At 36.2% G+C, this 13,049-nt stretch overlaps 1 protein-coding gene across 9 annotated transcripts in view; it reads right to left on the reverse strand.

Annotated features, from left to right (window-relative positions):
- SMC6 (structural maintenance of chromosomes 6) overlaps window positions 1-13,049 on the reverse strand; it is a 39,993-nt gene that overhangs the window by 8,982 nt on the left and 17,962 nt on the right. For all 9 annotated transcript variants that reach the window (XM_053937320.1, XM_053937315.1, XM_053937316.1 and 6 more), the window contains 13 exons: window positions 12,660-12,761; window positions 12,350-12,469; window positions 12,167-12,262; window positions 10,882-11,028; window positions 10,449-10,537; window positions 9,745-9,909; window positions 8,852-9,030; window positions 7,645-7,846; window positions 7,411-7,525; window positions 5,907-6,067; window positions 4,781-4,916; window positions 2,904-2,984; window positions 2,111-2,281 (listed from right to left, as the gene is read on the reverse strand). In XM_053937320.1, coding sequence (XP_053793295.1) covers window positions 2,111-2,281; window positions 2,904-2,984; window positions 4,781-4,916; window positions 5,907-6,067; window positions 7,411-7,525; window positions 7,645-7,846; window positions 8,852-9,030; window positions 9,745-9,909; window positions 10,449-10,537; window positions 10,882-11,028; window positions 12,167-12,262; window positions 12,350-12,469; window positions 12,660-12,761 — 1,764 coding nt within the window. The remainder of the gene's footprint in view (window positions 1-2,110; window positions 2,282-2,903; window positions 2,985-4,780; window positions 4,917-5,906; window positions 6,068-7,410; window positions 7,526-7,644; window positions 7,847-8,851; window positions 9,031-9,744; window positions 9,910-10,448; window positions 10,538-10,881; window positions 11,029-12,166; window positions 12,263-12,349; window positions 12,470-12,659; window positions 12,762-13,049) is intronic.

The raw sequence follows: 13,049 nt of genomic DNA on the forward strand, positions 1-13,049 counted from the left end.
GAATCTCTCTAGTGTTTACTGACTTCTCACAGGTTGTTCTAAATTATTTTGCTTGCAGTAACACTACTTCTAGAGTCTGGGAGCTTTAACAGCAGCTTATGAGAAAGTCTATGCTCAATTCCGAAAAGGAACAAATACACGCAATGATTTTAGCAATTATATCTTGAGGCGATGTTTTAATCTTTAAAAAAAGCTATGCTTTCTCCTAAAGCTCAAAAAACTGCATTTATTTTTTACACTACATTCTATCTGGAACTTCTGATGCCTGTGTGATATTAGCCAGAACTGCACTTCTGTGTGAGAATTCAGTGCCCTGCTATACCTGTAATATAAAATCATAGAATCATAGCATAGTCAAGGTTGGAATAAACCTTTAAGAACATTAAGCACAACCATCAACCCAAAACCACCACCATACACACCACTAAACCACATCCTCCAGTACAACAGCCATACATTTTTTGAATACTTCCAGAGATAGTGATTCCACCACTTGCCGGGCAGTTAGTTCCAATGGTTTACAACCCTTTCCATGAAAATTTTTCTCCTCATATCTAAACTAAACCTCTCCTGGTACAATTTGAAGCCATTTCCTCTCCTTCTGTCACTTGTTACCCAGGAGAAGAGACTGAGCCCCACCCCACTACAACCTCCTTTCAGGTGGTTGTAGAGACTGGTAAGATCCCCCTCGAGCCTCCTTTTCTCCAGGCTAAACAGCCACAGCTCCCTCAGCTGCTCCTCACAGGAATTCTGCTCCAGACCCTTCACCAGCAACCTCTATTCAGTATTGATACTGTTGAAGTGGTACATCTTTCTAGAGAAGCAAAGAGGTATGAAGAATGACATAAATTAGGACATATTTTCTTCTTCATCCCTGTCAGCTAGATGGCTTGTCTTAACAAAAATAAAAAAACACCAAACCAAACAGAAAAATACCAAGAAACAACTCAAAAACCTCAGAACAGCAAGCACGAAAACCAACCATCACCAACAATAACATATGCTCTTACTTTTTTCCAATCCTATCTTAAAACCACAACCTGCTATGTGTCAACAGTTAATTAAACAACTGTAGAACACTTAACAACACATCTGATTTAAAACCTCTTCAAGAATTTCAGTGCTTCCCTCAGCTGTGTTCAGTACTCTAAATAACAATAGCAATAATGCTTTTCATATTCTGAATACATCTCTTTCCATACAGAGTGGTTCTTTTAAAATAGATCATATTTCTAGAATTTCCATATTAGATACATTAGAAATAACACATTTATTTGTTGCTTTGCTGCCCTGTTTCCTTACTCTTTTTGTTTGCTCTTTTAATATGGGCTGATTACGCAGCAACTTACAGTTTAAATGAGATATGTAAGAGATTCCCATAGTGATCTTTTAAGTTTTCTTAATTTCATCCTTCTACAAGTTTAAAGTACTACATATATATATAGTGTATATATATATATACTATATATATATATATACTCTTATTTCTCTTTTCTATTTTCAAACCATAAGTTCTTCTTGCCAAAGTGAGATTGCCTTCCATTTGCCAATATCAAATTTTGCATGTCACCATTCTGCTATTTATCTTAAGTCTTGTTATTTCTCTGCCATTTCCAGGTGCCTTCTGTAGTCTTGAATAATTAAAACTATATACTGGTACCTTCTGTGATTATGTAACTTCATAAAATAACAACCAATTCATCTAGAACTTCAAATGATATTTTGAGAAATGAACAGTTATAAACATTCTTAGCCAAGATTTCTTAGAAAAAACAAGCAAAAACAACAAATGTGATGCATGAGAAAGGAAAGTCAAGGAAACTGTTCTTCCTGCCTTGTCACTCCATGACTAAAGACACCTCAAAATGAACTCTCTTTAAACATAAAACACTACAGTGAGTACTCATAACAATCAACATCACCTTCAAAATATTGCCAAGCATATTTTCCAACATGTTCTAGATGGAATGCTCCATTTCTATTTTCCAGGTAGACCTTAAGTATATCAGGCAACAAGAAGTTCTCTTCTCTTGCCTCACCTCTTCTTAACCTCATTCACCTTGACACACAAATGGAACAAATCAAAAATAAAATATAAAATTACTGTTACCTTAATTGGGCCAGCAATTTCTTCTACTTGATGAATTTTTTCTTTCACTTCTTCGAATTTTTTTTCAGCTGCTTGGAGAGTATTTTTCAGTTCTTCCATTTTTCTGCTCTGTAGCTGCATGTCTTGTTTTACAGATTCCATCCTACCCTTATTTTCTTCAGCTTCTTCTTGCTGCCAAAAGGTATTAAAGTTAAGAACAATAAAAGGAGACACATTTGTAAACTACCACAGATTTTTTTACTATCAGTATTAGGGTACAGTATTACATAAAGTACTCTATAATTCTAGTATAGGAGCAGTTCAATGTAATTGTCACTAAAGTCCAAAGGAAGAGGCTGACGGATTTTGTAGGAGACCACTAAATCAAACTGCAAAGTAAAAGTGGAACTTCATATTTATGTGACTGAAAAGTAAGAGGATTTTATTTTGGAGTTGTGATGAAAGACTGAAAAGAACAAGGTAACTTCCCTCTGGATCTGTGGCCAATATATATCCAATATATAATGCAATGCAGGAAGAGTAAGTGGATTGTTGTTGTCTCTCAGAAAATAAAACCATTCCTAATGAATTATCATCATAAACACTTTCTGATTCAAAAAGATAAATATTGCAAAACCTGGGGAAAAAATTAAATCACCAAAAATAAATAAAATCACTCAATTTACAGAAGTGTTTAGAATTATGGAACGTGTTCAATTCTTCACTATCCACCTTTGCTTGTTTCAAAACATTGCCAACTTTAAAAGACATTATCCATATGCTGATTAGACATAATTGCATAATCTATTCTTACTAATATATGGATGTCCGCTGACTGGTGCTCTTCCACATTTTCAAGATCTGCTATCTCTGCATTTGCTGTTCTTACTTTTACCTGGGAAGAAAAAGAAAATACATATTCTGAAGCTTAACTAAAGAGAAAAGTTCACATTTGTTCATTTAAGTCATCACAGGAAAGAAGATACTTGTATTTTTTAGCTTCATTAGTGACTAACAAGAGACACAATTCTTCACACCCACCTGTGGAATTCATTTTCATGAGATATAACTTGTTCTGAAAGTTGTGTGCTTTAATTCATTAAGTTATCATATTTCCATTCAATATGACAATTTAACAAAATACACTTTATTTTTTCTCCAAGTATTTATCTGCAGCATTTCAGACTACATGCTAGGGTCTTTTTTTTCCTGCTTCTTACTTATTATTTACTGAATATAACCTTATATAGTATTGTAGAGACAGTCTGAAGTTTTCCTCATCTGCCTCACGATCATCGCAAGGACAGAGACTAAGACCCTGAAGACCCTGACTGGAGTTCTGGCCTGGTTGAGGTGGACGCTTGCCAAGTGAGTGTTTGCAGATGCGCTTGCTGTGCCGCCACGGTACACTGCTTCGAGCAGGGACTGGCAATGAGCGGCTTGCTCTGTACGCTTGCACCTGCTTCACGATCCCCGCTCATCACAATGGCCCATGCATTTCCCCACCTCTTGGCCAGATGATCCCCCACGGAAGATCCCTCATCTGCCTCACGACCGCCATCAAGGACGGAGATTAAAGCCCCCCACCAAGGACTGAGACTGAGACCCTTAAGATTCTAACACAGGGGCGCTGGCCTGACTGAAGCGGGATGTCTGCCAAGTGTTGCCTACAGGTGAGTTCGCTGGACCAAGAAACAATGGGTCCTGATCACTGCTGGGACTGGCTTGTCCTTTTTGGAACTGGACTGTCTGTCCACTGTCCTGTACCTGTTCCCTCGGCATACCGTCCTGTTCCCTACCCTGGCAGAAGACTATAAAGACCCCTGAGTCAACCAAAGACTTCAAAATTCTCCCCAACGTGACAAGACAGATCTATTGGCCGGACCATGAAGATTTCATCTCTCTGTTGGTAGCTATTTCCCTTCCCCTTTCTCTTTCTCTCTCTATCCTTTATCTCCTTTCTAATCCTTCTACTGCATTTGCTGTGGGCACTCAATAAAATTGGTGCATTTGCTTTGATTAATATTAAAAATCCTCTCTGTGTTGTTTCTGCACTCTGAGATCAGTAAAACGAACCATCACAAATCCCGCTTGTACTAGCAGATCGTGACAAGTATGTATTAGCTTACACTGCCTACCTAGAGCACCACTGGCCACCACAAATATATATCCTACCCAGAAGTACCAGAGACCACAGAAAGGAAGCTAGCAGCTGTAAAATGTTTTATAAACAAATTAAAATTAAGAGAACTTAAAGAAGAAATATTCAGTGTATCAAGATCGGTTAAGAATATACCAGAAGAGCATGAAGATAAACAAGATTCTGAGAATGAAGAGGCAAGGCTCAACAGAAATAAAGGAGGGAGAAGCATTATATGATGCAAGTATCTTTTCTGTGCAAAAACTTACTACTAGTGTCAAAAAAGCAGTAGAAATTTGTAAGATTTAGCACAAGGTGGGGAAAGATACCAAACCGAAACAACAGCATATGTAAGGATTGATGTAGCCTCCATCATTCTGTCCTCAATTATAAAAGCATACTACAAAAAACAAAACAAAAAATGAAAGCAAACAACAACAGTAAGGATAAAAATTAAAAACTATCAGGCACTCCAGATAGACTGCAGAAGTCAAAATGAAATAGGGAAAGACTGAGGAGTTTCTAAAAACTAACACTGTACCTATTTTTACCTGTAGTTGTTTTTGGTGTCGTCGATGACCATAGAGATGATCTTCATTCTGCCTAATCTCATTTTCAATGGAATATAAGCGTTGCTGAGAGGCTGTCAACTGTGCCCTTTTGTTTTCAATTTCCTTATCCAAGTGACTTTATAAACAAAGTGATATTGAGATGTTACATACTACACATATATTATTTGTGACATACACATACAGAAATACACAAAAAAAAAAATTACATGCATGACAAGACAAAGGGTAAAAATGCACTCCTTTTTAACCAGCCTACATCATTCCCCCATAGCAAAATTGGTAATGGAATGCCTGTAACACTTTGAAAGTTAAGATAATCTTTGAGTGAAATTTATTATATACTGACATGAACAAATTAACTAACACATTTAAAACTTTTGAGTTTCTAGAAATAAATTTTAACATTCAAATCAGTTTATACGATCAACTATTAATACTAAAATTGCCGAATATGTCTCTAAGATAATCTGAGCCTCAAAATGAAAGTATTCTATTGTCACAAATTTCCTTGGTGACAGCTCAAGTTTGTAATCTTTGAAGTACATTTTGCTTTTTCAACTACCATTTTGAAAGCAATGACAGGAAGAACCCCTAAAAATATAAAAAGTGATGGAATTCTCAAAGATACCTACCATGAATGAAGTCAAAAGCCTGAGGAAACACAGATGCAAAGTTTGAAACCAACAGGAGGATGTGTGCTAACAACTTTGGTTTGAATAGTTAGGACTCCCTTGCAGTAAACTATGACATCACTGTTCAAGTATTATATTTTTAAAGAAACAGCCTTGATTCCATACTCTCTTTGACCAAGCATAAAAAAGAAGGTAGCTAGATTTCCTGGAGTATTGAGCACAGAAAATCCCTGCTTGGTGGATAAAATCTACATGCCACAAGCTGAAAGATAACTAAATACAATGCAAGTTTGTTCCTATCACAAAAAGGCACTGAAATTAAGAGATTTTCTAGAATTCTCAGAAAGGAACTGTAAATCTCAGAAAGAAAATGGAGAGACTAGAGAGTAGTGTACATGCAAATAGACAAATATGCAATTCCACTATTCATGCCAACAAGCACACTTTTTACAAACACGTTACAAGATGCTAACCTGATTTCTGCTTCAACATCTTGACTTAGGAGCTGGGGTCTGACAGAATTGGAAGAGTAGTAGCGTCGTTCAAATACTTGATCACCTTCAGCAGTGAAAGCTTCTTTACAGTTTCTTGGGGGCCGATTGCACTGCATTACCTCACGAGCCCTCCGGCTATTCTGAAAAACAAAATGGCCTTATAATACCAGCAGAAATGCAACCCTAATTAAAGATAAGAATTTTAAAGTTGTCTAGATGTTTTCACCCAGAAATAATTTCAATTCCTAATGAAAAGAAATACAGTCATGAAAGAATGTGAAAATTATCTGTAACGTCAAGAATGTACTTTTCTTAGTTGAGTAGGACATTTATGTTCTCAAGAACCCACTAAGTTTAACTGGTCATTTATTTGTGAATTCTGTAGTCTAATCAGTCCCTTAGAATTTGCCTTGGGGAAAAAAAATCACTAACCAGAAGGTCACTATGCACAGATATATTCAACTGTCAAAAGCAAAATAAACATAGAGGAAACAAGCTCCCAAAGCAAGGTATGAAGGATATCAAACAGTATTCAACTGAAGTTCAGGGAAACATGTTGTTAAAAAACCCCAACATTGACAGTGCCAGACTAAGTAGTCACAAGTGCCATTGTCCAAGACAATCATGTTATCTATTCCAATCTATCAATTTTTCCATAGAATACTTCTTTGAGATTTAGTTGAAAATTGTTCAGGTAGGGCTCAAAGATAATAATGTTATGAAAATCACTGGTTAGTTCAGGCAGAAAGGGAAGAACAATCCCAACATTCCTGCCATGAGAAAAGCCTATAAAGTTCAGCTGTCATGTAACCCACTCAGTGACAGCTGTGCTTGATAAACAGTCAGCTCTGCTTTAGACAGAACACAAACTGCCTCTTTCAAGTAAGAATGTCAGAGGATAAACTGGGACAAGAGATTTTGGAGAAAAGTAAAATTCACAAAAAGTAAGGATCATTAGTTCTGCTTACTTAGAGAATACTTTGCCTTCTCTAAATAAAAACATATACACCTTATTTTGATCTTTAAACATTTTATCTGTAATTTTATCTGCAGGAGCTGGTATCTTCAGTACTAACAGAAAATCAAAAATCAATTAAGATCAGAAATCAGATAGTGTCAGAAAACTTAGCTACCAGCTGCTAGGTACACCTAGTAGGGGTAGTTGGAAATTTTGGTAACTCCTGGACTACCCAAAAGCAGCACATCCTGAACCCACCAATTAACAGAGACATGAAACAGAGCCAGCAGTTAGGAGGCTGATTACACACACAAGGAATATTTAGACTGGGAAACAACACCACTTAGAGGCCCAGAAAGGTAGTGGCAACCCAGGACCAAAACAGGGAAGGTCCTGAAACACATGGGGCAGAGAGGAGAGCAAAACTTCCTCTACCTCTTTTATCCATTACAGACACTACTAGTGAAGACATCATAAATGTTCCACACATTTCTTTAAAGATCAACAGGAAGCATAAAGCCTTACTTTAATCAGCAGGACTGTTTCTATACCCCTCATATCAATCAAACAATTGGCAACCACTGGATTGTCTATTTCCAATGCTGTCAGAACTGATGGGAATTCTGGATGATAAACAGCTCTGAAAAAAAGAAAAAAAGCCAACATTCATAAAAGTCACATGAGATTTTTCAAAAAAAAAATTACAAATAGTTCTTTTCAACCATCAAGGCTAAGCACTAAAATTCAAAACATACTTACCTCTGACTAGTATCATAAATTCTATTCTGAAATTTATTTACAATTATTTGAGGTCTATGTCCACGTGTATAATATTTTGACATCAGTAACTGGAGAGTTCTTTCATCACTATGATTATCACAGCAAAATGCCTGAAGAAGACCTTTTAAACAGGATTCAATAGCCAAGATCAGTTCAGGATCTTTTGGATGAATCAAAGCACCTAAATAAATGTAAGAAGCAAGGCTTTAGGTGATGTGTTCCATGACAAAACATTCAGTAGAGCATTTTTACCACTCAAGGTTCTTGTTTTGTTGTATTGCAGGTTTTTTTAAGAGTCTAAAAGAAACCTTTCTTATAGGTAGAAAAAAATTAAGAGGTTGACTAAAAGTTAAAAGTTAAAAAAGTTAAAAGATTCTACAACAGGCCTGAGTACACAAAAATATAATTTCTCTGCCTAGAGACACCTACACATAGTTGGAGGTCTGTATTGTGTTCCATTAGGGTACCAGTTTTATGGCAGCTTAGCAGAAATGTATCAAGGCAAAGATAGCTTGTCAAAAATTTAATGCTTTAAGGATGAAGGCAGTGGAACAACTACACTGTAAATTAAACAAACATGAAGATTTCCGTTATATCACCTGTCTTCAGTAGCACATATTCTTACCCTGCAGTATATGCCATGTACTTTATATCCAGAATATGCTGAAACCTTTCCTCCCATTCTCAAACTGAAAATAACAGCCATTGTCAGAGCTGGACAGAAGACAAGTGACAGCCAGCTTCCGAAGAAAATCTCAGTTGGGTCTGTCTGACCAGTTCCATGTAAAACATCTCAAGTTTGAGAAACTCACAAGTCAGCCACTGGACATTTTGAACAAAATCTATCCAAGACCTCGACAGTGCTATCCACTGAGGAACAAGCAGTCAACGCACAGTTCTCTGATGCCTTGAGGATGTGGGGGAGTTGGAGGGATGCACCAAAAGTTTACCATTGTAAAATACCTCAACAAAAACAGCTGGAAAATGAGGTAAGCCAGTAGCTGTTAGTAAGTTCATAACAGAAGCAAAAGATAACCTACCAGAGTAAAACCTTTAGTTCAGGAAGTACAGAAGAAAAAGATATATCTAAAGCTCCCCAAAGAACAAAGTTTTCTAAAAGACCACTACTCACATTAGCAGTACAAAAATATCTCATGAGAAAATATGTTTCAGAAATTATTCTTACCTAAAGGTCCAAGAGGTTTCTTTCTAAAGTGTCCTTGTTTATGGGCTACTTCAATTGCTTCAAGAAATGCTGGTACATGTGGTCCAAATCTTTTCAAAGTGTTTGTTTTACTATCTTTCAGATCTCTTAGCTGTTTCTGCTGGGCATCCAGTGCTTGTTGCACTTCACTGCTTTCTCTCCTAAGATACCAGATTTTTTTTCAGTATTTATAGAGCCTAAAGTGCACTAAAATTATTGTAAAGCCTTGTTTTTTCAATTACTAATACCATGTGTATCAAGATATCAGCAGTTCAATGTAAAGCTAGGTACACACATGCAATAATAATTTTATAGTTTCAAGAAACATGAGGGGAAAAAAGCAAGAGAGAAAATTACTACTTTGCAACAGTTCTACAAGACGTTTTTATTTCTAACAAATTCTAATAAAATTATTTTATTTCTAATTATAGGTTTCAATTTCACTGTCTTCAAAGATCTACAACAAAACACATAGTAAGCATTGGTTACAATAATTGATAAGAGGCATTTAAATTAATATACCAGGTGCAATAAGGAACAATTCTCAAATCCTTTAAGACAATAATTGGCATTGCCATAATCCCCTTCAGTAATCGTTCAGGTTTCCAAATCAAAGCCAGAGTGCTTTGTTTTTCCTATCTCAGGTATGGGCTAAATTAGTATTTGCAGCACTTTGCCTCAAAGCCTCTGTGAATCTGCCTTAACTATAGAAGCAGTAATTACTCCTAAGTGTATCTATTCTCTTATAATATGAAAAAGAAACTGGAGCCTAGCACCTCAGGGATCACAAGTACATTAGAAGGGATAGAGAAAAGAAAGGATTCTCTCTAACTTGAAACAGAGGTAAACAATTACAATCAAAAAGCATAACTTACCTGAGTCTAGAATGTTCTTCCCTACACTTAGATATAGCCTGCTGAAATTGATCCAACTGCTGACCAATCATTATTTCTTCATTGTGGAATGCCTTTAACTGTTCCCTTAAGTATGCAATTCTCCTTTGTCTTTCCAATTTCTCAGGCTCTGAACCCTGATTAGCACTAGAAAAAGAACATAAGTACATATTTTAAAACCATACCGATTATTTACACGTGACATGAATTCCATTACTTGTAGCGTACAGAAGATTTACTCATTCCGTTACATTTAAGATTCTGTTAAGTTGCAAGATCTACATAGCAATAATGCAATTTTTTTTAAATTTTCTAATCATATGTAACTCCTCCCAGTTACATTCCTATTGCATTTAGTTTAAGACATATTTGTTTTGCACTATCATGGAAGCCAGAGAATATCTATTATCACCAAAAACAAAACAAAACAAAACAAAACAAAACAACCCCAAAATAAACAAAAAAGCCACTTTTGCTACCCAGTTGCCTCTTCTTTTGACATTCTAGTCAAAATCTTGGTACGTAAAGAAGCAGGATCAGAAATATTCAGGTATTTAACTGGACCCTGCTAAAGACTAAATAAATATTTTTTATCACTGCAGGTTTTCTCATTAATCAGAAAAGCTCACTTCTTTTCCACCTAGATATTAATAAATATACACCATAATCACTGTATCTGTATTTACCAGCTTTTCAGTTCTTCAATTCGTTTATGTAGCTGTTCACTGTCTTTTTCCAGACGTTTTAACTCTGTTTTGGAACGATTATAAATGATCTATCAAGGAAATAGGATACAGTAGTTTAAGAAATAGAATAAATAATTTCTGAAAGAACTACAGTTTTGAGTAAATACTGAACTGCACCAAACCAGACAAAAAACTTGATTTTCAAAAATTACATCTATTAATTTATTTTGACCTAAGCTTAACACTGTTTAGTAACTATGTAAAGGCATAAACACCAAGGCTCCTGAACAGACAGTTAGGAAATGAAACCTGTTCTGAACTCACCATGGACTCAAGAAGCCAAGACACAGGTGTAGAATTACAGATGGGTAGAGCATGGACAAGTTTATAGCTTTCAACTGGTATGAACTTTGAAAGGGGTTTTTTTGCCTACCTCAGTTTCATTGACTGTTTTTCTTTTTGCCTGCACTTCAGCCTTCAAAGAAATACACTGAGGATGAAGGGCTTGTGCTTCTTCACTTACTGTTATCAATTTATCTTGTATTGCTTTGTACTTTTTTTCTGCTTCATTCACTTTTACCTTTGGTGAAAAAAACAACAAAACAAGTAGTAATGGAACAAAATTTTCTTCAAAACCTTTTAATGTTACAAGACAAATATCTCTCAAAAGAACCCATCAGACACATTTCAATTGTTTGAGTTCTGCTGGGTTTTAAAAAAAAAGAGCAAGACATTGTCACTAAGGATATGCTAAGATGAAAACTCATAAATGTTCATTCTTGGGAAATCAACAGACTACCAAATCTGTGATGCAGACAGCAACCTTTTTTTCTATCTCAAGTTTTACTCAAGCACAGGACCTTCAATAAAATAAGGTAAAGTACCATGACATCAAAAGAAATGAAACCAGCATCTAGACAATGTTCCTTCATCGCAACATAGACATGCTGATCATAAAGGAAAAATGCCTCAATTGTGAAACAAATACTTTTTAAAAGAAAGAAAAAAAAACATAAAAACATTAAAAAAAAAAAAAAGGAAAATAAGTACTAACAAAGAAAATTTCGAGGAGTTTTAATAGACTGAAAAGTTTTGGGGTTGTTCAGCCTGAAGAAGTGGAGGTTGCATGAAGACTTCATAGCAGCCTTTCAGTAGCTGAAGGGGGGCGAAGGAAGCTGGAGAGGGGAGTCTTCATTATCTGTATTGATATGACAAGGAATAATGGGTTTAAACTGAAAGAGGGGAAATTTAGGTTAGATTATAGCGAATGAATTCTTTACTGTGGGGGTGGTGAGGCAATGGTACAGGCTGCCCAGAGAAGCTGTGGATGCCCCATACCTGGAAGTGCTCAGTGCCAGGTGGGATGGGGCTTTGAGCAGCCTCATCCAGTGGAAGGTGTCCATGCTCACGGCAGGGGGATTGGAACTGGAAGATCTTTAAGGTCTCTTCCCACCCAAACTATTCTATGATTCTACATTCAAAATGATGCCTGTTTCTCTGCACAAAATGTGTTTCAGATGTGAATCAGAATGTATGACAAAATTATTCTTTCTTGCTACCTACAGAAGTCTTAAGAACCATCACAAAACTTCCCAAGGTCTCCTGTAATCACTGCTCTTTTGTAAAGGCAATGATACCCAAGAAAACCTTCACAACATATCTCTGACTTGGGGGGTGACTATAGTTAGAGTGATAGATGGTTTAGACCATATACATACCTGGCATTCTTCTACCTTCTGAAGGAGCTCTGTATTTCCTTCTTCAGCTTTGACACCTTCTTTGAGCAGTTCTATTTCTTTTTCCATCTCACTCACCTAAAGAAGCCTATATTAGCATATGCACAGCAGACTGGGAATGAAGCACATTTCACATGAACAAACATATTTTAGCAAGACATTTACCACTGCCCACGCCATTTGATGTTTCAAATCTTCGAGACGACTTTGCATGTCATTCACAAATGCGATGCTTTTGAAAATTTCCTTCTTTTCCAAATAAAGCTGCTTAAGTTCTTCAAGACGCTTAAAAAAGAAAACAGGGGTTCAATCATGACTGCAAAAAGATGTGATATAATATAAAATTTTGGAAAGATTTGGGGTTTGTGAAATTTAATGTCATTGAGATCTAATAAAACCAAAACTATGCAGTTTTACTCCTGTACTTCCTTCACTATTCAGAGCTGTCCTAATAATTACTTCAACTTTTACATACCTCTTCCCCTTGTTCTATCTGAATACGGGTATTTTTTTTTGTTTTCTCAATAAATGAATAATCTTCTTTCATTTGTTCCAGCTGAGTTGCCTTCATAAAAAACTAAAAAGGAATAAACAGATGCAGATGTGAGATCACCTTATCTAAGTGGACCTTCAATAATTACAACAGAATAACCATTCATCCCAACATCCTGCATGTTGAATGATATGCGAAGTGAAAAAACTGGTCAGGTTGTGGTGGTACAACTTCCACCCCTCCTCGGGCCACTATGTGATATTTGAAATGTTTGTTAGCCCCAGCTTTGATGAACAGAAGCTGGGCTCAGATCCTCTTGAGTTTATCAGAAACACTCTCTATTCCCAGGAACTTACACTGTCTGACAAGCTC

The sequence above is a fragment of the Vidua chalybeata genome, chromosome 3 (assembly GCF_026979565.1).
Source record: "Vidua chalybeata isolate OUT-0048 chromosome 3, bVidCha1 merged haplotype, whole genome shotgun sequence".
Taxonomy (NCBI): domain Eukaryota; kingdom Metazoa; phylum Chordata; class Aves; order Passeriformes; family Viduidae; genus Vidua; species Vidua chalybeata.